A 27,009-nucleotide genomic window follows, 5' to 3' on the forward strand; every position below is an offset into this window, starting at 1 on the left:
ACCAGGAAGATAGAAAGCATCCTTATCACCAGAGTTAGAGAATCCAAGGCTTAAAAAGCCATATAAACAAACTTTTTAACTTCTTCATTAGTTTGCTACCCAAGCACAAGTTAAATCTTCACAAATGTTTCTTTGTCTAAAAGTGATATATAAACAGCCTGCTTTGGCCACTTCGGGGGTCTCATTTCTATGAGAATTCCATGTGTGTGAATGAAATTTGTTTTTCCTCCTGTTAATCTGTCTTGGGTCAATTTAATTATTAGACCAGCCAAAAGAACTCAAGAGGGATTGGGAGGAAACTTCCTCCTCCCTAACAGTAGTTTATTCAACTATTTATGGAAATGAAAAAGTCAAAATACAGATAAAAAATTATCCTAATGAACTCCAAGTAGAAACAAAAACTCTTCGACCTCTCCATTTAGTAGCTGTATTGTATTTGCAAAATATATTCAATGTAAATAAAGTGAAAATTTCCCTTTAATACAGTCCCTTTTTGTGGATAAATTTATTGTTTACTCAAATACATTTTCTGGGTGTGATGATGAAACTGATTTTGGATGATCATTCACAGGTGTTGAATGTCAAAGCATATTTCTTTGCCTTTCTGGCTTAGTGTTATCATACCACATATTCATCCAGAGCCTTTCCAAGGAAGAGCTCTTTAAACAAACCATTTTAAATTTTGTCACATCCTCAGTTGTGCATTAAATAAACTAAATTCAAAGAAACTAAGATTAACCATGTCAGAGCAAAAAGTAAAAGAAATTTAATTAGAAAATTCAAAGAGATGACAGTAGAGAAAGTATAAAGTTAACTGTAATGTGATCGGAATGAATTCTTATCTCATCATTCTAACGTGTGAGCCAGGAAACACACATTCAGAGTTTTCCAACCAAGCTAAATAACAGGCCAAAGGAGTCAGTTCTGTGAGAAGAAACCTAAGAAGGCAAAGTCATCATAAGTCTAACAGAGGATTCTAGAAGTTCTGAATTATCAAGTCTTTTAAAGAAAACAAAAAGCAATTATCCATGTTGCTTTTTAGTTTAATAAATAATACATTCATTGTCATACTCACTTTGATCATTAAACGGGCAAAAATATATGAAATCATTTTTCCATGTGTTAAAATATTCAAGTATATCATTGAAAAAAGGCAATGAAAATTCTGTCTCTGAAGCTTTTAAAGACACGGGAGGCAACTAGGGATAAACAGGGATTAAGCCTAGACCATCTCTCAAGGTCTAGCTTTCGATTCCTGTATCTCTAACTGAACAAAACTCTCAAGTCATAAAGATTCAGAGGCCCCCAAGCACAGAGACACACCTTCTCCATGCTTATACTCCTGTTCTGAGAGGTTAACCCAGGAATCTGGACACCAAATGCAGAATTTTATAATTAACCAGCCACTTCTGCTAACAACAACAAAGAACTTCCAAGACTGTCTCTCTCAATAAACATAACTAAGTTCAAGAGGCTATTAGTACATATTAAGATTTGTACAGATGAAATGACATAATGTCCAAGACTGACTTCAAAATATTTCAGTGGAAAAGAAAAAAAGGGGGATAGGTGAGCAATGTGGCAAAGTCTCATAATTACTAAATCTAGGGGATGAATATGGGGGGTTTATTATATTATTTTCTCTATTTTTGTGTACGCTTGAGAATCTTCCTAGTGAGATTTAAAAAAAAAGAGCTTTAGGTAATAGAGTTCATCAAAAATAGGTATGGGTTTATGGACTAGACAGAAAGCTCTGCTAAAAGAAATATCTGCTGGTCCTGAATCTGGGGCACTTTACTAGGTTTGAAAACCATTTCACCTATCTTTCTCAAAGGAAGGAAATAACGCAAATATACACACTATCTTGGGATGTGTATTAACACAAGACACTGTTTAACATTAGCAGAAAATTAGAGAAATCTAACTTTTCCAGCTGAGCATGGAAGCTGTATTACATGGAAGACATGGATTTGGATTTTGGTGTGGCTTTTGGTTTGAAAGAAAAAGAGGAGAGTCTTAATTCCAAAAATTCTGATTCCCTAATCCTCTTCTCAGACTCAAGTAGTTTTTTTAATGGAGATTTAATCCTCTACCCTGCCAGTTATAGCAGTAAGCTAAGAGGGGTGTCCTTCTGGACATCATACTTCAGACAGAGTTAATCCTTTCTTGTGTTAAAGAAATCACTGTCACCCCCCAAAGAAGACACTGTAAAGGAGGCTTCACTCTTTCTGGCCCCTCTCCATTACCTGTAGGGCCTCAAACATCCCTCTCTGCCATGCTTCCTACACTCTTCTCCATTGGCCTGTTATCATATCCTATGCAATCCTCAGGGATCCAAGAAGCAAAAGAGCCCCGTGGGTCTAGGGGGACAATCATAATTGTTCCTATGCAAAATCTGGCTGGGGGAACTGGTACTGGATTAGAAACAAAAGAGGAGCCAGATAGCAACAGACTCTCCTAGTTCCTTTATTTTGTATAAATTTCATGACCATGGGGCCTATACTGACATTGCTTTTTCTTCTCTCTTTTAAAAATAGAGATTAAGGACTCACGTAAGAATTCACTTCACTAACACTGATGTCATGGATACTTCTGTTTTAAAATGAGGTATTTGGTTTACTGTTCCAAACAGTAAAGGTTTGGGCAAGCAGCAGAAATGCTCTAATAAGTAATAAAATGAAAGTGAATCATTGAAACATAGAACACAAATGGGATCTGGCAATACAGTTGCTGTGACACCCTGAGAATCCTTATTGTAGCCAAAATAGACCCACCTACCTCACATCTCTAAAAGCAAAACCCAGCATGATTTTTCCCTAGGGGCACGTATTTCTACTCAGAAAAGACAGTAAAATGAAGAGATCAGTGAATATGAGAAAAGTAAAGAGATTAAGATCACTCTTCCTACCCTTTCCCCACTCTAATAATAATTACCTATTAATGGGCCACTATTTCCCTTGTTTTTAAACTACCTTAGGAAACATTTAGAATTACAGCAACAACAGCATTTACAAGTGAATTTATGTGGAACTGTTGTCAAAGTTCAAAATACCATGAAAGCTCTTGAGACGACAGTTGAGTATTTCACATAAAAAACTGAATAATCAGGTTAGCCAGGCCTAAAATGATGATAAAAACGTGAAAGATTAATTTAGGCCATGTTAGACGCTCTTCTTGGTAGAGGGAAATTATATAGATGAGAGATGGATATATAAATACAAAGGCCAGGCCACAAGCTGCTCCTGAATATCTGCAAAATAAAAGTTTTGAGTTAATATTCATCTTTCATTCTTCTGATTTACAATTGTGGTAAATACAGTACAATTTAAACCTTTCTCAGTCTGATATTGCAACACAATTATTTTTGATTCAGTTGTTGTTGACATAAAGCATTTGAATTTAAAACTTATTTTACTTGCTAAGTTAATATGAAATATTATTTCCTGTTCATCTTTATAGCATCTGCTTGACAAAGAGTTTTTATTCATCTCTCAAATCTCCATAGTTCTCTGTATCTCAGTGATCATGGCTACTTCCTCAGAAACATCTGGAGACAGGCTTCCTACCTTTGATCTTTTATAAACTTAATTATACATCTTGAGTTTCTGAAGGACTGCTAACATCTGCTTAAGACTGAGAACAGATGAGTGCCTCCTTGGCATTCAGCATAATTATCAAGGATAATAAAAATACCTAAACACATAACTGACTGAGGAACCTGCACAAACAGCTTAATAGGAACTTGTAAATCCACTATATTCAATAAGCATCAGGCTGAGAGTCTCCCCTTTTATTTCTTGCTCCTTTCTTAGGTAAGGGTCTTCAGGAAAGTAACTCAGCCCTGCTTTCTACAGGTTAAGGAAGAGAAAGCAGATCATTCTAAATCTCAGTCTTCCATGAGAATCTGAGGTCACAATTTTATCCTCAATCTTCTCAACCTATCACAGTGTATTTAGAGAAAGGATATTAAGGAAAGAGCCATCTGGGATCTAAACTCTTACTTTCTCACTACAATTGACACTGAAATATGTTCTTGAGTAGAAATGGATTAAAAAAGTTAGGATGTAGTCTTGACATATAAGAGAACTCCCAGGTACCCCAAGAAGTTATATATTAAAAATAACTTTATTTCTGGGGCAGGTATAGTTCAGTGATAGAGTGCATGCTTAGCATGGACAAGGTCCTGGGTTCAATCCCTAGGACCTCCACTAAAAAAAAAAGAAAAAAAAACCAAACAACTTTATTTTGGATAAACAGGAATACAGTACAAAATTATGAGAAAAAGAATAAGAGAAAGGGAAAGGTGCCTAAGGCTAAGGGTTAACAGGGCTTCTGGAGTCAGGAATAAGCAGAAATGGAAGATAATAAACATCTTAAGTGATACCAGGGAACTATATTTGAGTGTTAGCTGTTTTAAATACAGGAATTTCATATAATTAAATCAAAACAACAACAACAACAACAACAACAACAACAACAACAACAACAACAACAGGAAAAGCATAAAAATCAAGAACAATACATGAAGCGGCAAAGTTCTCTTACAGGCAGTACCTTATGATTCCTCCTATGTTTGGGTAGAAACAGGACATGATCACTCCAGCCCCCACAATAACTAGATTAAGAATCAGCACGTGGAAAATGCTAAAAGTTGAGAAGAGAGTTTGGAGGAAAGAAAAAGTGTAAAAACAGGCAGATTATAACAATTAATATGAGAATAAAATTCATTATTATCATCTTTAAAATAAGAATGTCTTAAACTTGACAATAAAATTACAGCATAAATAGAAAGCAACGATAGTACTCAACACTGGTGATGGGACAGTGATACTGGCCCTTTTGTGCAATTATATAAATAGGTTAAGTTTTGTAAGAGCAAACTGGTAGTGTGTATCAGGGTTCACATTCTTTGATCCATAATTCTTTTTGGATGGACTATCTTAAGAAAATAATTAGAAGAAAAAGTTATGAACAGATACTTGTGAAAAGACAGAAGCATCCTATATACAGCAGGGTAATAATTTACTTAATGGAATATATGAAAAAATTATTAAAAATAAATAATCACTGTTACCTGGATGGTAAAATCCATCTAGGCAACTTGGGGAAAAGCAAGCCAGATTTTTTACTACATAAGGAAATCTGAAAACATTTGAAAAAATATCAAAAGGAAATATACTGAGAAGGCAGTGATTGTGTTACAGTTTGGGATTTGGAGTAATTTTTCTTCTTTTCTATATTTAACAAATTTTATATGTTTTACAATATTTCTTTGTGAAGTGTTTGTTTTACTTTTACAATTAGAATAATAAATTATGTTAAAGAAAAGGTAAAATGGGCAGGTTTTTATTTTTCCAATTCAATTATTTAAAGCTATTTGGTGTTTACCATGAATAGACTATCTACTAAATACTTGAACTAGATGTTAACAATTCAAAGTTTGGGAATCAATTTTGGACACAAATAAACTTAATGGAGATGGAATGTGATGCTCAAGAAATAATTCCATTTCCCAAAAAATGATTCTTAAAAGCCAAATCTTTACATCAAAGCAACCTTTTGAGCCCAAGTTATCAGAAGTTAATTAATCCCAGATAAAGATTACAGGAAGAATTAAAAATAAGGAAAATTCTTTACACAAATAAGTGGTTAGTAATATATCTCGATGAATTACAAAGATATTCAGGCTTCCAGATCTTACTATTTATCCAGAAACTCCAACCTTAAAATTGCTTCAGAGCTCTCAGACATTGGCTGGGCCTTTGTTATTTCTGTATTGTAAAAGGAAACAACTTTGTGCATTTTCCAAAGCAGTGGTTCTCAAAGTATAACCACAAAACCTGGGGAAGTTCCCAACACCCTTTCAGGAAGCCCTGAGGTAAGAATTATTTTCTAGTCAGACAAAACATTACTTGCTTTGCAAAAGCAATGGTGGGTAAACCGCTGCCTCTTGGCATGGATAGGGGCAGGTGCACCTATCTGCATTCTCTACTGTATTCTTTACTGTCAAACACTCTTAGAAAAATAAAAAAAGAGTTTTATTAAAAATTGTCCTTGATTAAGGAGTAAATCTCATACTTTGAATATGCATCTTTTTAATATTCTGTATGATCAAACAGGAAGTACACAGTGAAGTATATATGCTGCATACTGAAGTACAGTGGTTGTCTGGAGGAAAAGTACTTGTGCAACTGAGCTGGGGTGCAGCTGGGCTGTTGTTTCCAAAGACTATTTTTACTTGAAAGGCAAACAAACTATGGTTCTTCAGACTTGGGTATTTGACAGACATTTCCTTGCAAATGAATGATATGATCTTATCACTTCAAGGAAAACAACTGGTAGTATGTGTTGCCAATGATAAAATTTGAGCTTTCAAGTAAAATTAGAATTTTGGAGAGCTTGTATTTCCTACCATGAGAGCTGGACAGTTTTCTAATATTTAATGACTTTTATATTGAAATTGGTTGTGATATTAATGAATGTGGGTTTGACTTTATATAATGAAGTGTGTGAACATTGGAAGATATATAGAACTCAGTGAACCAGTATTTTCCAAATGACTAAACCTGATGTTACAAAATCATGCAGAGGTAAAAGAGCCAAAGTGTAAGGCAGGCCGGTGGGTTTTAATGTAACTTAGTTTTGGATTCAACTAACTTTGAACAAACTGTCACTTGTCAAGGTTTGGCATAATATCAAAGAAGAATATCCACAATTATCTGAAAAGGCTATTAATAGTACTCCTTCTTGTTCCAACTATGTGTCTATTGAAGGGTAGATTTTTTTCATATATTTAAATGAAAACAACATATTACAACAGAATGAATGCAGAAGACAGCGGAATCCAATTATCTACTAGTAAATTAGACATTGAAGAGTTTTGAAATGTAAATGTAAAAAAGTTTTTTGGAAACAGTTATTTTTCATAAATGTGTTATTTATGTTAACAAGTAATGGTTTTACTGCTTTTTAAAGAAATTAATAAATATTTCTAGAATTCTCAGTATTCATTCTTCATATGTTAAATATTGATGGATATAACCCACATGAACTAAAGTTCCTGGGGGTCCTCAATAAACTTTAAAAGTATAAAGGGGTCCTGAAACCAAAAAGTATGCTCCAAAGTATGCAGTCTGTATAGTACTTGTAACTGTAGGATAAATGATAATGTTCTTGGTAGTAGGGTAAGAAACGTAATGTGAACACAAAGAGAAATTCCAGACATTTTATAAGAAGAAAAAGCATTCGAATAGCCAACACTATGCAAAAAAGTGGCAGAAAACAGGAATAATGCATTTACCTAGAATTTTTTACATCTCTGCCTTCACTGTATATACTTTATTTTGGTGAATGTAAATACAGCATGGGGTATAAACACAAGAATCTTATTTTTACTGAAATCCAATGTGAGAATTGTAGCTGCTGCTGTTGTCAATGCTAGGGACCTGGTAACTCCTGATTTTTGCTTTTAAAAGTTTTTGTTTTTAAACCTACATATTTACAACCATTTATTTAATAAGGGGAAAGATTCTAAGTTCACTTCAAACAAACTGGTTAAGACCACTTGTTTAGCTGGTTACTGTAAATGTAATTTTTTTCAGATTTTATCCAAAAGTTTTATTTACTTAAAATCATTTATTCCTAATAAAATAAGTGACAAGGACTAGGTACTTTTAACTAGAATGAATCTATAATAAATTCAGTGTAAGAGTAGGAGTTAACCAGGTGTCCACAAGGAAGTTTCAGGGAAACCCTGAAGCCATATATGGAAACTTCTCTTGGATGAAGGTGGCTAGCTTTGAATAGATTTTCAAAAAGACTCACAACTCCTCCATCACCAACCAGAGTTCAAAAATTACAGCAATAGGTATAGAAGAAAATAAGAATTTTAAACTTGTTATGTATCTCACCTTCAATCCTAAACAATTATCTTTTATGTAAAACTGTATGAATGTTAATATACAAATAAATATTAATAACCAATAATTAAAATAGAAGAGCTGCTTCTTATTAGCCAGCACAGGTACTATATATAGTATTAACTTCTTGGTAAAGAGAAGATTAATAGCAACTAAATCATAAGATAAATATAACTGGTATCAGAGCCAACATAACTACACAGGAAGGAATTAACTTTAAATCATTCTGGACAGGGAGTGGCTTCTATTTTTAAAGCTCTTCTGAGAAAAGAGCACCAGCAATCTATCCTTAGTAACCATTTTCATTAGGCAAATTTTTATAGCAAAAGGATCAGTCACATTTTAAACTGACCTGTTTGCCCAGTCATTTGTTGCTTGGCACATCTTGCTGGTCAAGAGAAGAGCCCTTACCTAGGATAAACGTCACCGAAGATATGGCCCAATAGCTGAACACGAGCCAAGTAGCCTAGGAGTGGGTATACAGTCATCATCTGGAACAGCAGGAATATCCTTGCAATGAAGGACAGGATGTCACTGCTAGGGAAGTTGTCTAAAAAGTTCTAATCCAAGAAAGACAATAAAGTGATGTTACAAATCAAATTCAGTATCTACAAATTTATAAAATGGATTTTTTTGCTTATTTTGAACACAGGTGCCACGCAAATTGTGGTCTGTGGACTGTCCACAAACTGTTAAGTATTACTCTTCAATAAGTACAGAAATTGAACGTGTTTGGAAACTTACAGAAATCTGACATTGCTGTATTTTTATTCTATTTTACAAAAGTATCAGTCTGCAATTGATTTGACACTGAAATGACAATAAAGAGAAACTTGTCCTTCACCACCTGCTCTATAAGGTTCAAGAATAAATTTGTTTTAATATATTTAAATAGCTAATTCAATGCTATTTCATCTTCAATAGTTCTCTTGCTTTTCCTCCTCTTAAGAACTGCAGCACTTTCAAAGAAAAGATTACAGAACAAGGTGAGATTATATCTTATCACCTAGTATCATTATTATGTACAGCCTATTAATAAATAGAAAATGATTTATTTCTATTTCCTTTCATGACTCTTTTTTCCATTTTCATTTGGCATCTAAAAAAAAAAACAACTATTCAACTCAGATTTTTTTCCTTTCAAATACAAATACCACAGATATTCTTATTCCCAAGGGAGTGGGCTTTCTATGAGATTGTTCACATCAGGGGAATTTTCAGCAAACATTTAGCTGCCAAAGAACTTCTGGAACCAAGGAAATCAAGAGAACATTTCAAGCTATCATAATAGCAGTAACTCAAACCTATTTCTCTTCTAAAGATGAGAATGTTATTAATGCTATTACGCTGAAATAGTCTTTATAACTCATCTGTAATAAATCACATTATAGACTCTACTACACTTTATTAGAGAAATTTCTTCTGACTAGAAAGAAAGTCACCTGTGAATGTTATGTTTTGGGAAGAAATTCTTCAGTTACATTAAACTAGAGACTACACTATTCCTAAGTTTATGACAGGGCAAATCAAACAAAATGTTATTTATGGCAATCTTTTAGTAAAAGAATGTTTCTTTTATTCTTCCTGTCTCTCCCTCTGTCTTTTAAACAAATAGTCTTTCTTTGTTTTGCTGCCTGCCACACTGTACCAAAATGAGTGTCAGACTTATTATTAGGGACTGATGAACTAAGACACCAGTTTATTCAGGACACTTCCAGATCCAAATAAGAGAATTGACTATATTCTCTGTGGAGGGTTTATAAATTCAAGACTACAACTAATGAAAGTTCTCCACACATACAAAAATACTATGCATATAATAGGAATCATTTATTTGAGTACCTCAAGGTGCCAGAATGCAGTAGGTTTTCTCAGGAAGTCCATCTAAACATCTATGGAGTATGTATTATACTATTTAATGGAAGAGGAAACTGAAGTGCAGAGGGGAGAAGGAAGGTACCTAAATTCTCACATGTACAGTAAACAGTAGGGATGGTATTCAAATCCAGGCCGGTCTGGTATTATATTTTGCTACTGTATCGTATTTGCTTGCTCTGCAGATATGAAAGTATAAACAATCACAAAGAGAGGGTACTCAGTGCCTTACCTGCTCTATACAATCTTTGGATAATGGTGGCGAAGGAAATGAAGCAAAAACCAAGATTCCAATATAGAGATAAGTTAATGTCACCAGCATATAAGCAATGGACAAGTCCCTCACCTGCAAAAAGATAATAAAATTCCCACAATGTTGAAGAAATTTTTAGTAAGTATGCCTGAATAGGCTAACTAGTAAGACTGACCAAAAAAATAGAAGATATATCTTTTTGACCTTTATGTGTGTATGTGCCTGTGTAATACCTCTGAGGTATCCAGTCTGTTCAGGGAAAGCAGTTAAAACAAAATTCACATACTTTACAACTAGTCTGACCATTTTTTTTTTAACACCTTTTGAAATTAAGTCAGAATTTCAATCATGTTAAATCACCGTTTATGTTAACTTCCTAAGTCTACCAACAGGTAGCTTAGTCTATGTACTCCAGGACAGTAAAAAAATAAACAAATACTAAATACTAAAATAATAAAGCTAAGGGACAACAAGAAAGCAAGAATAAGCCAATTTCTGTATGACCTACAGAATTAAAAATTTTCTTTTAGTAAATTAACTTGTTAAATCATCAAAGCATGCCTAGACCAAAAGAGACTGGTATACATTAAAATATATTTAATTAAGAGGGAAAGTTAGTTAAAGACCAGACAGTAAGCAGGTATTAAAGACAAGCTTAATAAACCTAAATAGTAAACAAAAGGAAATCAAAAGGCAGCTGTTCAAACAGCTGCACAATGTTATGACTGGAACCAGTAAACAAATGCAGAACATTAAATAAAGTGGACTGCTTTCTTCACTGCTGTTCCCATCCTCCCAACCTCCCATCCTCCCATCCCCATGCAAAGGAAAAAGCTCCAAGATATTTAATGCAGCCAGCTGTCAGATCCAAACAGAACAGATCCCGCAACTCATAAATCTGGTCTCCATCACCACTAAAGTTATGGCCAAACAATTCAGCACAACTAAATTATGGGAATAACCCTATTCATTTTTCATTTTAAACACAAATTACTTTGAAAGCTAAGAAAACAGACAAGAAAAAAATTATACACATTTTGCTTTAGTTTGATACCACACACACACACACACACACAAACAACAGACATTTGATATTAGGGAACATTTCTGATTTTGGGGAAAACACTTCTTCTTAAACAGGCTAAAGCAATAGTAGAGAGTTATAAACTTTAGTGTTGATAAATTGACTTAAAAAGCAAGTAACAAACTATGAGAAATTCAAAGGTCAGGTCTAAGTTGACAATCAGCTTGAAAACAAACCAGGGATTTCCATCCCTAAATTAGACAGTGGATATGCCTATGAAACTACAGGAACCTGGATTATGGAGATTGCACATTATTTTGGTTAGGCTTCCTGCAAAGATGTGTACCTCAGCAAACTCTGGGGAAAATCTAATGAAGACAAAAAGGCTAAGATGCAGGGCCTTCCCTATAAGAGAGTTTTCCCCTCTTGCTTCCCTGTTCTTATAGCACTGTATACATATCTGAAATATAGCATCTGTTACCCTATATTGTAATTGTCATTAATTTTTATTATAGAAGAATCTATATTCATGGTATGAGGATCTCAACTGGAGAGAAAATGTCCCTCAACACCCAAAACGTAGCCAAAGGTAGTAGTCCTCCTATCATGTTGATATTTTAATTTTTCTATATCTAATTTGGTCCATACTACTAGATTATGAGATCCCTGAGGACAAAGACTGTGTCTTCTCCATCTTTAAATCCTTCATACCCAGGACAATATCTGCCACATAGCAGGAACTTAGTAAATGTAGATAAAAATAACCATGTTGTCTACAAATATTAAGTGCTTCTAGGTACTAGGCTCTGTGCAAAGCACATTACATATATTATCTCATTTAATGTAAGTACAATAATTTTCTTCATTTTATATATGTTAGTATAGCAAGGTTACAAGACTTGCTCATGGTTACAAAGTGAATAGTTGGGGAAGTTAATATTCAAACCAAAGACTTTCTGGCTCCAAATTGTATGCCCCTAGATACTGCAATGGAGATCTAACCAGTTTCTAATATATATGTGTCATAGTTAATAAACAATAGCAAAGAAAATGAAAGAGAGGTTACAAGTTGTGAGTAACAGAGGATACAATAAAGCATACATATAGATGCAAGAAAAATACTAGAGAAATACTATAATCAGAAAAATTCTGTTTCATAGTAGCCCAAATGTACATTCAAAAGAACTAGGTCAAGAGTTGCATATCTGTTTTCATCAGAAAATAATGAACAGAAATGGTATTTTAATATAAAAGCAGCTGAGGTTTAGTATGGTCCTGGGAAACATGCCACCTATGAATAGCATGCACACATGTGGGTTTTGCTATTCTCTGGCTTGAATAAAAGCCACCACTATTCTAAGCCTAGAGATATAGCCACTTAAAAGCCTATTTAATGGAAACGGGTGGAAAAAAACTCTTTTAGAAAACGAAGCTCAAAGTAAAAAATGTTTAAAAATGGACACAAGTGACCATATGAGCTAGTAATGTGCCAAGTACCCTGTACACTAACGAGGTAACTTACTCTGCCTCACGGACGAGCAATGGCTGGCAGGGCTGGCAGTAGAGAACTAATGACAGGAAGAATGGCAACTCACAATGAGGACTGGGTTTACAGTGGGGCACAAGGTGATGTGGAGCACCTTCTGCTTCTCAAATATGATTTCTACTCTGTTCCACAGACTGCTGATAGTGAAAATACCATCCAGTGGTGCATTTACGAAAAAGATGACAGACCTACCCCAAACATTTACATAAAAACTTCTGCTGATGTATAGTTAAACAAACTACACAGATTCATAAGAAGCAAAAAGTAAATAAATTAATATATAAGGCATCTCAAATCATTTTTAAAGAACTAAGCAGGGTATAAAACTAAATAAAGATAGGCAAATCAAAACAAACAAACAAAAAACACTGTATAGGTTCTGATTCAAACATGACAAGGAAACACCAGGAGGTTAGTCCACATATCCAGGGTGGTTATAAGACTATATATTCTGATGATAAGGAATGAGTTGGATGATCTTCAACTCTACTTTTTTTTTTTTTTTGGTGAAGATATGCCTTACTGAAAAATAGAAATTATATCTCATTTAGTTATACATATAAAAATTATGTTTAGTGGGAAAAAAATCCACGAAATTAAGTGAAAATTGGAAAACCTGGAAAATTTGATTACCATATCTGTTTAGGATAGGAGCCTCCCTGTCCTTCACAAACATCTTTAGATCCAATTACACTTTTTATAAAAGAGAATGAAGTCCTTTCTATTCTTTCATCTTCTTTTCTATTTTCAAACTTTTTAAAAACTGATCTCTGAATGACTAACACAATATCAACATTAAGAATCAAGAGTTCCAGACAATCTTTACATTTTCTGACTTAAACATCAAAAAAAATTGTATCACAATATTAACAAGAACCTTATGAGTCAAATTAGTTACTGAAACCTGCTTGAAAGTATAATCATTAAACTAATCAAATGACAACGTTTTTCTCAGAATATAGTACCTATTTAGCTTAGTTTATGCAAATATATAAGCCAATTCAGTATAATCAAAAGGAAACTGTAAATATTTACAAGTATTTAAAGTGTTTAGAATTTTGATGACACATGGCGCATCATAAATGTTAGCTTATCGTTAATTATTAATATTTTAAGCAATTAACATGAAGTATAACTGAGTTTCTGAAAGCTGGGCTACACTTCATATACTAGTTTCAATTAAGACAGTAAGAAAACATCATCCATTTAAACTTTTAAGTCTTCTTAAAAAATATTTTCCGCAAGTGACAAAAGCTGAGTCAAATTTTATTAGCTGAATCTCACATACTAATTCTACAAAGTGCTAGTCCTAAAACTGAGTAGAAATGAGAACACATTTTATGGTATTTACATATGAAATACAGATTTCAAGGCCCACTGAATGTTCTAGGAAGAAAGGCAGGACTCTTCCTACGTCCTTGGGGGACCATGAAATTCTCAGCTCTCTATCCAGTCCTGAGCTTCTCACAATGAGGAATGCACACCTCCAGATAAACTGATGTGAATTTCCAGAAAAGCAATTCTACTTAAGAATTTTCAGAAGCAAAGTTAAGAATAGACAGCCCTCTCTTTTCATGAAGTATGAGACTGTGAAAGTGCCTGGACACCTTTTAGAGGAAAATGCCTTTACAGGTACAGCACAGCTGGGGATGACTTGTTCCTGCTCCTGCCGCACCACTGTTTGCTATCTCAGTAATAAGTCAGTCAGGAAGCTGCACTGCAGCCAAAGCTTGCAGGTACTGGGAAGACACCTGTGAAACCTCACTGAATGAGAATTACTAACCAGCCACAACATAAAATCCCTGGAGAAGGGCACACAGGAAAAGAATCTAAAAGTGAAAGGACCAGTTCAGATGCCAACCAAGACTCTGAGAGTCACTACAAGAAAAACTCCTTGAGGTGATGGTTTTCTAAGACTCTAAGATTTTCCAAGTTGGTTCTGGATTGAGGGTCCATAAGCGATTCATTGACTTGCACAGTCCTTCAGATGCTGTTAAGCAGCATTACTTCCATCAGTATTGAGCAGCTGCAGTCACCACTGCAGATGCTTTAATAAATTGATTATCAGTTGTTAAAAAAAAAAAGTGACCGTGCAGTGCAATCATAATAATCGATGGGAAAAGTTAAGATTGTTCCATGATGTTTGACAATTTTTGTCAAAACATTAAAAACCCTCTCACTGTCAGTTACAAATGTATAAGGCAATGAAAAAAATAGTAAAACTAATATTAATTTAGTATACTAATTTAAAACATCAGAAACATTGAGAATTAAAGTGTTTTATTTCTTTGTAAAAATTTATGAAGAGTAGTTTAAACAGTGCTTCCTCCTTCCACATATCTTTAAACTTCCTAAAACTTGTGGTAGGCAGCTTAGTTCAAGTGGCAATGAGTCAGGAAATTTGTGAAGAGAAAGGGATTTAAAAATAAAGGCCATAAAGTATATCTTCAATTTTCCCTCTACATAGTAAAGTTCCAAATGTTTATTTAGGATAAGTAAGATTTTTCTTTCTATTCCTTCAAAAGACTTAAATCTGTTTATGACAAAAGTATAAGCACAATAAGACTAAAGATTTCCAGGATAAAAATCAAATCTAAAGTGTGAGGGATACAGAGAAAGAAAAAAACTATGAAAATACATTTTGCCTAAGAAAAGTCACAGAAAATAAGAAAACCCAATCTAAGTTTTCCAAAAGTTATGGCAAAAACAGAAACAAGAATAGTTGTATGATCCTTATTGCCAAATAATGAGTTCATTAAGAGAAATTTTCTTAGACTTGAACACAGAAAATTGTCTCACAATCTTTATATAAAGGATGTTGAACAATCTAACAAAGAATATCCCAATTACAGTTCTTACAAAACAATGAAGCAACACTGTACATGGCTTTCTTGTACTACCATGAACCCTTGGTAAAAAGCCACTTTTAACATTAAAATCCAGTGTAGTGATGAGAGAATGAAAGAAAGAATTGATGTGATTCAGTTATGTGTATTTCTGGGAATCTAATTTATTACTATCAAGGGAAGAAATTTTGGAGAAGAGTTAATATGTTTCATTTCAAAACAAGTTTAAAGGCACTAGAAAGAATCTGAAGGGGAGGATATCTTCTCCTGTTAACATAAAGATCCACAGTCTGTAAATGTCAGGAAAGCAAGGGTAAGAGAGGTAGAAGAGCTAAAAATTTCTAGCCCCTACTATACATCACAGCAGGTTAAACACTTCTCCTGTTTTATAATATTTAATTAGGATTAAAACCTTGAAAGGAAGGTACCAAATAATACTATTTTTACACATGAAGAGAATTAAATTAGAAGGTTACCAAGTTAGGAAGTTTGGAAAATCCAGGTTTACTCAATTGCAACACCATTCACAGGTAATATGCCAGGTGTGTGTTACCAGATAACAATAAAGATGAAAATGGGGTGGGAAGGGGATGGGAAGGAATAAGTTGGGAGTTTGAGATTTGCAGATACAAACATATATAAAATAGATAAACAACAAGTTCATACTGCATAGCACAGGGAACTATATTCAATATCTATAGTAACATATGGTGAAAAATATGAAAACAAATATATGTATGTTCATGTGTGACTGAAGTATTGTGCTGTACATCAGAAATTGACTATAAATTGCTCTTCTTTTTCCAGTATCTTAAGTTAGAAGGTTAGATTACTGATTTGAGGTTTCTTCTTTTTTAATGTAGGTGCTTACAGCTATAAATTTCCCTTTAAGCACTGTTTTAGCTACACCCCATATATTTTAGCATGTTGCATCTTCTTTCAGTAATCTCAAAGTGATTTCCAATTTTTCTTGTGATTTCTTCCTTGACTCATTATTTAGAAGTATTTTGTTTACTTTCCACATATTTGTCAATTTCCCAAATTTCTTTCTGTTATTGATTTCTAACTTCACTGTGGTCAAAAAACATACTTGGTATGATTTTAGACCTTTTAAATTTATTGTGATTTGTTTAATGAATCAGAATATGATCTATCTTGCTAAATGCTTCTTGTGCATTTGAAAAGAATGTGCATTCTGCTGTTTGAGAGAAGACTTTTATAACTGCCAATTAGAGCAAGTAGATTGACAGTGTTTTTCACGTCTTCTATATCCTTATTTTCTATTTCTTCTATCAGTTGTTAAGGGAGGGGTGATGAAATCTCTAATTATAATCATAGATTTGTCTACTTCTTGCAGTTTTGACAGCTGCTGTTTCATTTTCTTGGAAACTCTGTCATTGGGTGCACACGTTTTTAAGATTATTATGTCTTCTTGATGAATTGATCCCTAAAGATCATCATATAACATCCCTCTTTATCTATGGCTATACTCCTTGTTCTGAAGTCTACTTTGTCTGATATTAAAATAAACACTCTACCTTTCTTACGTTTAGTGTCTGCATGGTATATCCTTATATTTGTAAGTTTCTTCCAGATAGCATATAGTTAGGTTTTGTTTTTTAATCAGACTGACAATCCCCATTTCCCACCCCCCTCCCCCCGCCATGGTTACTCTTTTTTTTCTTTTCTCTTTTTCTCCTATTTAAAAACATTTATAGTTTTATTTAAGCAACTATTTTATTTTTTGTTTTTTTTGGGGGGAGGTTGGTAATTAGGTTTACTTATTTATTTTTTAATGGCGGTTCTAGGGATTGAAACTAGGACCTCACGTGTGCAAAGCACATGCTCTACCACTGAGCTATACCCTCTCCCTGACAATCCCTATCTTTTAATTGTAGTACTTAGACCATTTATAATGTAATTATCAATATGATTGGGTTTAAATCTATTATCTTCCTATTTATTCTCTGTTTGTCCCATCTATTCTTTCTTTCCTTTTTCCTGTCTTCTTTTAGATCACTTTGGTATTTTTAAAGATTTTATTATCACTATTGGCTATTAGCTATACGTCTTTTTTTTTCTTTTGTAATTGCTCTACAGCAGGGGTTGGCAAACTCTGGCCCATGGGTGAAATCTGGCTCACTGTCTGTTTTTGTAAATAAGGTATTCCTGTAAAATAGCCATCATCCACTTGTTTACATACTGTCTGTGGTCACTTTTATGTACACAACAGGAGAGCTGGGTGGTTGTAACTGCATGGCCTGCAAGGTCTACAATATTTACCACCTAAACCTTTACAGAATAAGTTTGCTGATCACTGTTTTAATGGTTTAAATTTAAATATTAAGATCTAGTAACAAAAGTCTATTCTTCAGGTAATTACTCACATTGTTTTCTTGGTTCTTGTTGTTCTTTAAGAGTGTGATAATGCAATTATGAATAAAGAAAGCAAGGGTAAGCACTCCAGTCAGCTGTGGAAACTGAAATCTTATCTCTAGGAGAAAAAGAGAGGGGGAAGAAAGAAACACATTAAAAGTGACAACTAGAAAATGAATATTAGTAGTCAAAAGTTGTTTACTAAAATCAGTTGTCTCTGTTTTGTCTAGGGAATAAGAATATTAAAATGTCTTCACAAAGTTCCTCAAGGCTAGCACTATACTTGAGTAAATACTTGAAAAGGGAAAGAAAAGGAATCAAGAAATGACTACTCTGCAAGAGTACTTTATATCAGTTATTCCTGTTTGAGGTCATACAACTAGTATGTTGCAGAGCAAGATAAAAATTCATGGTCCATATGATTAAGAAATGGGCAGACCTGAATATACATTTTTTCCAAATTAGATATACAGATGGCCAAGAGGCACATGAAAAAATGATCCACATCACTAATCATCAGAGAAATGCAAATCAAAACCACAGTGAGATACCACCTCACATCTCACACAAAATAGCTACCATTAAAAATAAACAAATAACTAATGTTGGTGAGAATGTTGAGAAAAGGGAACCAGAGTACACTGTTGGGGAGGATGTAAATTGGTGCAGCCATTATGGGAGACTAAAAATAGAATTACCATATGATTCTACTGCTGGGCATGTATCTGAAGAAAATGAAAACATTAAGTCAAAAAAAGTAATGCATCCCAATGTTCACAGCAGCATTACTTATAATAGCCAAGATATGAAGCAACCTAAGTGTCCATCAACTAGATGAATGGATAAAGACGTTGTGGTATATATACACAGACACACACACAGAGACATACACACACACACACACACACACACACACATATATATATAATGGAATATTACTTGGTCATTGAAAATAATGAAATTCTGTCATTTGCAGTAATGTGGATGGACCTAGAGAGTACTATGCTTAGTGAAATAAGTCAAACAGAAAGACAAATAGTGTATGTTATCCCTTATATGTAGAATCTTAAAGATAACAAATGAAAACAACAAAACAGAAACTGACTCACAGACACAAAGAATAAACCAGTAGTTACCAGTGGAAGTGGGAAAGAGGGAGGAGCAAGATAGGAGTATGGGATTAAGAGATACAAACTACTATGTATAAAATAGATAAGCACTGAGGATATATTATACAGCACAGGGAAATATAGCTGTTATTTTGTAGTAACTTTAAATGGAGTACAATCTGTAAAAATATTGAAGCACTACATTGTACACCTGAAATTAACACTATAAATCAACTATACTTCATTTTAAAAAATTAGGGTCTGTCTGACTCAATAAAGTTCTTCTTCTATTGCCTGAATTTGCCACAAAAATACCTTTAGAAAAGTAATCAGGGAAGGGAGAATTGGTCATTTAACATTCTTCAGTGGCTAATCTAAAAAGCACCACTTAAAAATATTGGAAATAACTGTCTACATAGAGGGGAATGGTTAAACTATGATACAGTTGCTCAGTGGTATACAGTATGTAAGAATTATGTACTAGAGAAATACTTTATGCTATGGCAAATGTTCATGATTCCAATAGCATGTATAGTATGATTTTACTTTTATTTTAAGAAGTGTGTGTGTGTGCATAAAAAAAAAAAAAAAGACTGTAGAGATAGCCGCAAAGTGTAAACAGTGGTTATCTCTGGCTAATGGGACTTATTTTAAACTAACAGTCGACTTACCTATATTCTCTAAATTTTCTACAATAACACAAAATTACTTTGAAATAAGAATTAAAAAATAACATTTAAAAAGCACTGCCAATTTCTGTTTTTGAGGTCTGCTAATATAAAAATGAAAAAATTGCTTTTATGCAGAATAAGACCATGATTTACTCAAAACAGTGATGGATCTAGGCAACATAGGTGGCAAAGTGGAGAACAACCCATCTCAAGGGATTCCTTAGTGTAAAAAGTAGAAATGAGAAAAGAAAGTCCATCGACTTTTTGCTATAATAGTTTAGGGAAGGAAGTGAGAAAGATTAAGAATCAAGCATTAGCTCTAGAAGAAATCAATCAAGAAGTAAGATAGTAAAAAAATTATATACTTTTGTTTTCTATCAAGTTTATTGTCTATTAGCTTTCATCTGAGTTTTTACCTGTGGAAGCAATTCAAGTGTATTTTTCTTAGGAAAATTCTCCCTTTTTCTGTCTATAATCTTAAATTTTTTACATCTCAGCAATAAGATAAAATATGGGGGCAACTTCCCCTTTTGTTAAAAAACTCAATAAAGTGGGAATAGAAGGATACTTTCTTCACAAGAAAAAGAATGATCACTTCAGATCAACAGTTAGCATCATACTTAAATAATTATAATAGAAGCCCCATTTCTTGGAAGATGATAAAATTATTATTTACACATGATTTATTATTTGGAGATAGTATTTGTAGAGAAACAAATAAAAAACTCTCAAGTAAGATTCAAAGTCATCAAATCACAAAGGAAGCGAGCAAGAAAGGAAGAAAGCAACAAAGGGATTACAAAACAACCAGAAATCAACTAAAAGGCAATAGTAAGTTCAGACATATCAGTAATTACTTTAAGTGTAAATGGACTAAATTCTCCAATCAAAAGACAAAGAGTGGCTAAATGGATAAAATAAACAAGACCCAACTAGATGCTACCTACAAGAGACCTGCTTCAGCTTTAAAGACACACATAAAAACATAACAAATATAGTAACAATAAGGTTTGAAAATTGTGAGAATTACCAAAATGTGACACAGAGACATGAAGTGAACAAACGCTGTTGGAAAAATGATGCCTAGAGACTTTTTTAATGCAGGGTTGCCACAAACCTTCAATCTGTAAAGAAAAAACAATACCTGGGAAGTGCAAATCAAAGCACAATAAAATGAGGTATGTGTACAGATTATTTTCCGGAGAAGACATACAAGCAGCCAAAAGGTACATGTAAAAGTGCTCAACATCATTAATCATCAGGGGAAGGCAAATCAAAAACACAATGATATATTGCCTCACACCTGTTAGAATGGCAATCATCAAAAAGACAAGATATAACAAGTATTTGTCAGGATATGGAGAAAAAGGAACTCGTGCATTGTTGGTAGGAATGTAAATTGGTGCAGCCACTATGGAGAATGGTATGACGGTTGCTCAAAAATCTTTAAATAAAACTACCATATGATCCAGCAACCCTACTTCTGGGTATATATCCAAAGGAAATAAAAACAGTTATTTTGAAGAGATATCTGCACTATGTTCAATGCAGCATTATTTGTTAATAGCCAAGATTTAGAAAAAACCTAAGTCCATCAACAAATGAATCAATTAAGATGTGGTAAAATATATACAATGAAATAGTATTCAGCCATGAGAATAACCTTCAGCTGCAGCCTCTTTGGGATCTGCAGATTTAATCAAGCAGAAGTCACACTCTTGCTAGGCAGCCGCTAGCCAATGACCGTGCAAAGCAGGGTATTAGGGCCTGATCACTTTTGCCCAACCCTGGCCTCCTCTGCAGGCAGTCTTTGACAGAGCTCACATTGGGTTGGCTACAACATTCTGAATCTGTTCCTACCCAATTGTCCTTCCCTCCTTCTCTCCTTCCAGATCTGAGCTACAATGTGGTCTGATGTAGCAACTGACTCCTGCTCGCACTCTCCTTTTTATAAGTGCTCCATCAATTAATCTCTTGCACATCTAACTCCATTTTGATGTCTGCTTACTGGAGAACTCGAACTGACAGAGTTGGTATTGGAAGTGGTTTAAGATAGCAGGCAGTGAGATGGTATCTGAGCACAGGATCAGTCATCTCCCAGCTGAATGATCATCTCAGCAATATTTTGGCTTTATCCCATGGTTATGTCAGTGTTTTCACCAACATTGCTTTTCTACATATCCTGTTGATTCAGAGAGCGAATAATGATGCTATAGCACCTCTGACCTCAGCTTAACTTTTTGGGGCTTGTTTATTCTGGTCTATAGCAGCTACATTATGAATTCTATTTTTAGGCAGGGAATTATAGGACTATTCTTCCATTACCCTACTGACCTAAAGACATAGAAGCCTATCTCTTAGTTCATCCAACCCCAAATAAAGGGAAGGAGAGTCTCATAGCCAACTAGAGTTATTTTTAGCTTGGAATAGAATGCTCTTCATGATCTGGCCTTTGCCGCTTTATCCTTATCTCTTATTACTTCCCCAACAAGTACTCTTTCACTTCGGCCATCCAAACTGTAATTTCCTAAATGGGTTCATGCATTCGCAGACCGTAATTGTTACTTAAACATGTTGACTCCTTGACCTGGTATAAGCCCCTTCCTCCAATTCTTCATTTAAATAACTCCTTTTGGCCTTAAACCATTCCTTATTTAGGATCCTTCTCTTGATTCCTAATTTACATGTAATTTCTCTATACTACTATACTATGTCTCTTGCATCTTTGTACTACAATCATTAATTCACAATGTGGTCTGACTGCTCAACTGTAAGCTCCCAAGAGGCAGCTGGCCATGTCTTTTTGGACAATGTATGACACATAATCAAAGGCATTCATTTATTTTCAGAATAAAGGACTCTCAGACCCAGAAGTGGTCAACATTCTATTTTAAACAGTTTAAATGATCTTGCTTTTTGCTAAGATTTATTAGTTTTCAATAAGCTCTCTTCAATTTAGCTGATCTCCCCTGTCTTTTAGAGCAATCAACATCTATTACCTCTCCAATGCCTCCTGAAGCAACCTACTTGTTAGTTGATTATTTTCTAATTAAGGCAGTTGAAACCACTGTTGTTTCTAACTTGTCAAATTAATCACCCAGCTTTTTCCCATTAACCAACAAAAACTGTCTTTTTGAGTGAGTTTCTTGAAAACCTAAGATTATTTTTAACAGCTTTATTAGGATATAATTCACATATATTTCACCCATTTAAAGTGCACAATTAAAGAATTTTTAGTATATTCACAGAGTTGTGCAACCATCACAATACTTTACTCCTTTCTATTGCCAAATAATTTTCCATTGTATGGATATACCACATATATCTATTCATCAGTGATGGGTATTTGTACTGTTTCCACTTTTTGGCTATTATGAATATTGCTGCTATGAACATTCACGTACAAGTTTTTGTGTGGAAAATATGCCTTTTAAAGAACCCATTTACATCATGATCAATGTGTAGTAAATTAAAGAAGATGGATTCCTTCAAAAAGTGGTTTTAAAGAAACCCCAAACATTCAATCATTCTCAGACTGCTTATTTTATTATTAAGGAAGGAAGGAAGAAGAGAGGGAGAAAATAATTGAATACATTAATCTGACAAAGGACATGTATAGAATGTATAAACAACTCCTATAAATCAATAAGAATAAAACAGACATAAAAGTGGGCAAAAGACTTGAAGAGGCACTTGACAAAAGAGGAAATTCAAATTGCAAATTCACATATAAAAAGGTGCTAACTTTATTAGCCATCTTGGAAATGCAAGTTAAAACCACATACCACTACATACCCACCAGGAAAGCTAGATGAAACAGATGGAAAACGGAAGTGTTGGTGAAGACATGGAGCAATAAGAACTTTCAAACACTGCTGGTGGGAAAGAAAATTGGTACAACCATTCTGGAAAGCTGTTTGGCAATATCTACTAAAGCAGAATACATGCATACCCTTTGACCTAGCAATTCCAATTCCACTCCTAGGTTTATACTCAAGAGAAAGCAGCCATATGTTCACCAAAAGATACATATGAGAATGAAGAGTGCTACACTAAACATAACAGTCAAAAACTGGAGACTATTTCAATGTCCCTTAACAGTAAAAGACAAACTGTGGTATAGTTATACAATGAAATGCCAATGAGAATGAATAAACTATGAATACACACAAAAATACGGCTCAATATCACAATATAATGGTGATTGAAGAAACCAGACACAAAAGAATACATACTGTATATTCCATTTATATTCAGTCAAAAAACAGACAAAATTAACTTCTGGCATTTGAAGTTAGAACAGTGGTTATCTCTGCAGGGAGACAGCATAGTGACTGGTAGTGAGAATGAGAGGGATTGCTGGAGTGCTAATAATTTCTGTTTTTGATCTGGGTGCTGGGTGTCTAGTGTGTTCAGTTTGTGAAAATTAATCAAGCTATACACTTATGAGTTGTGCATTTTTGTATACGCACATTTTACTTCAATAAAAAGTTCAAAAGCAAAAACAAAAAAAATGTGGGGCATACACATAAAAAGTAAAACAAGAGAAATTCCATTATATTTGGAGGCATTATAAAATACTGAGTGAGGGGTAAAATGTAGTTTACTCTTAATGAAAAGCAAATAACAAAACTATTTAAGCTTTTTTTTTGAGTGAGGGTAGGTAATTAAGTTTATTTATTATTTAGTGGAGGTACTGGGGATTGAACCCAGGACTGAGATATACTCTCCCCCCAAAACTATTTAAAGTGTATGTGGTTAGACAATTATTTTTTTCTGGTTGCAGAAACTTTTATATCACTACCACCCCTAAGTTTCCCATCTCCTATCCCAATACAACCATAATTTTGATTTTTCAGAATCAATATTCAATGTTTTATTTTTTATGATTATTATGTATTATTCATCATTAAGTCACAGAATATATTATTACATCTTTCTTTCTTATATAAATATACTTTTGTTGACCTGCTTTATTGGGGGTAATAATTGACTTTTTCCTTTTTGGTTGCCTAATTTTCCAGTTAACACTAATTCTTCCCAAACTCTCCAAAAGAATGGAAAAAATTTCATCCATACAACATATCAAATAATCTTTTCCATTTAATTTTTTTCTTGGAGGAAATGCCTCCTGGGGCCATCTGTCTACCTGCTGTTGTCTGGGCTGGTTGCTTGCTAGGCCTGCTATACAGCTGTATCCTAGGATTTCCCTTCACCATTATTCTGGGAACTTCTTGATTTACTGCTTCTTTTTGGTGGAGGCATTTTGTAGTTTTTTCCTGAGAAAGAGTGCATGGAAGGTAAAATTTTGTGAGACTTAACTTTCCGAAAGTTTCTTTATTGTACTCTAACACTTGAATGAGAGTATGGTGGGATTAAGAGTTTTAGGTTAAAGTAACTTATTCTGAGACCTTCGATGACACTTCTATTGTCTTCTAGTTTTCAGAGTTGTTAAAAAGTCTGATACTATTCTGATGCCAGACTTTTTGTACAGATTTGTCCTTCCCCCAGAAAGCTCTTTTCTTTTACCCTGGTGTTCTGACATTTTATGATGATATATTTTGGTGTGGGACTCATTCATGGCTGGGCACTTTGGGTCCTTATATCTAGAAATATATGTTCTTCAGTTCTGGGGAAATTTGATAATTTCCTCACCTTCATTTTCTTCTTTATGGAACTATTTTCAGCTGAATATTGGACCACCTCTATTAATTCTTTAATTTTCTTATCTTTCCTATTTTTCCTACCTCCTTCCCATCTTCTCTTCCTCCCTCCCTCCTTCTCTTTCTTCTTTCCAACCATCCATCCATCCGTCCATCTTTCCATCCATCCATCCATAATTTCAACTCTACTTTTTGGGAAGTTAGCTTTATCTTCCAAATTTTCTTTGAATTCCTAATTTCGATTACATTACATCCTAGACAAAACTCTCCCCTTCTTTCCTTTCTTCCTTTGCATCCAAATATCATTTCATGGATATATCACTACCTTTTGTCACTCTGAGGATGTAATGTCTAGAATTTTGCTTTTGTTCCCTCTTATTCTTTTCCCTTTAAGTTCCTTTTTAATCTCTCTTGTTTTATTTTTATATAAGAGGCTTTCCACAAATATCCACAAGTGATCTTTGTCTGTTTGTTTATATTTAAAAGTGAAGTACTAAAAAAAATGAATATTTAGTAGACATCAAAATGGTTGGATACAAGCAAGGTACCTGCCATTTCTTTGGTAGAATCCAAATATCCGAGACTTTGGGTCTTTCCTCTTGGGCTTATCAGTTTCTCCTGAGGAGAATCCTCTATTACCCTATGCTGTCAGCACTCCAGGAGCCAAGCAGTAAAGAAAAGAGAATTGGAGGGGCATAGGGTGGGCGTATGGTCTCATCATTCAGCATATATGCTTCCACTTAACCCATTTTCAGACTAGAGCTTATTCCTACCCTTTTGTTGTGCTTGGCAAACCCAAGTCCAGAGCCTGTCTGATTTAGTTTCTTCTATTTCTCAGTAGGTTGAAGAGGAAAAGGGATGGCTTATATCTAATTATTTCTGATGTAAACTTTCAAGGAATTCTCCCATTTTAAGCCTTTCTCCTTACCCTTACTTTCCGAGTTACCCAAATGTCTCCAAATGCTGAGGCTTTCAAGGATTGTGTAGTTCAAACTGACCTCCTCTCTACAGAAACTTATATTTCAGCTTTCTCTGCTTTGCTGTCAGTTACCAACCATGTATCAGTTTTCTAGCTTCTAAAAATCTGCTGCTGTCTCTTTGCCATTGTCTCTTCTATAGATTCTTTGTGTTTTTTTACATTTCTTTCTATATTCTTGGTTTAATGGGATTTAGGAGGGAGGAGATATAAGCATTTATTCATTTAATAATTATTTATTGAGCACTCACTATATGCCAGAAGTTTTATAGGTCTTGGGGATACAATAGTAATAGAAAAGTATAAAAAAACAAAAACAAAGATTTATTTTCTCAGAATGCTAACATTCTAGTTAAGGGAGACAGACACATAGGTTAAAACAAACAAACAAAAAGATACAGGTGTTCCTTACCATCTAAACTTTCACTATCTGAATTCAAGAACCAAATAGATTCAGAAACATTTTTAGATAAATCCTTTGTCGTCTTAACTTGTGCTACTTTATGTCTGAAATTCAGGAACCAAGTGGATTATAATAGATATGCCTCAATGTTTGAATTCATTGTCAGAAGCAGGAACTTAACAGGTTTAGAGGGATACTTGCACATGAGATATGGTAGTGATGAGAGCTCTAAAGAAAATAAGGCACAAGAAGAAGGGGTGAGGAAGGAAGGAAGTCAGGGAAGACCTCTCTAACAATACCAACCACGTAGATAACTGAGAAAAAGACAATGACATTTCCTCCACAGGA

General features: G+C 34.1%; 1 protein-coding gene across 6 annotated transcripts in view; it reads right to left on the bottom strand.

Moving 5' to 3' along the window:
• Positions 1-476: 476 nt before the first annotated feature.
• SLC38A9 (solute carrier family 38 member 9) overlaps positions 477-27,009 on the bottom strand; it is an 82,019-nt gene continuing 55,486 nt past the window's right edge. For 3 of the 6 annotated variants that reach the window (XM_064480684.1, XM_064480670.1, XM_064480677.1), the window contains 5 exons: positions 17,851-17,957; positions 10,027-10,140; positions 8,331-8,479; positions 4,546-4,644; positions 477-3,250 (listed from right to left, as the gene is read on the bottom strand). In XM_064480684.1, the coding sequence (XP_064336754.1) occupies positions 3,085-3,250; positions 4,546-4,644; positions 8,331-8,479; positions 10,027-10,140; positions 17,851-17,957 (635 nt within the window). In that variant the 3' untranslated portion in view covers positions 477-3,084. Of the gene's footprint in view, positions 3,251-4,545; positions 4,645-8,271; positions 8,480-10,026; positions 10,141-17,850; positions 17,958-27,009 lie in introns of all 6 variants that reach the window. The other 3 variants (XM_010977761.3, XM_031445250.2, XR_004134447.2) reach the window with 2 other exon arrangements.

Source organism: Camelus dromedarius, chromosome 3, assembly GCF_036321535.1.
Source record: "Camelus dromedarius isolate mCamDro1 chromosome 3, mCamDro1.pat, whole genome shotgun sequence".
Lineage (NCBI taxonomy): Eukaryota > Metazoa > Chordata > Mammalia > Artiodactyla > Camelidae > Camelus > Camelus dromedarius.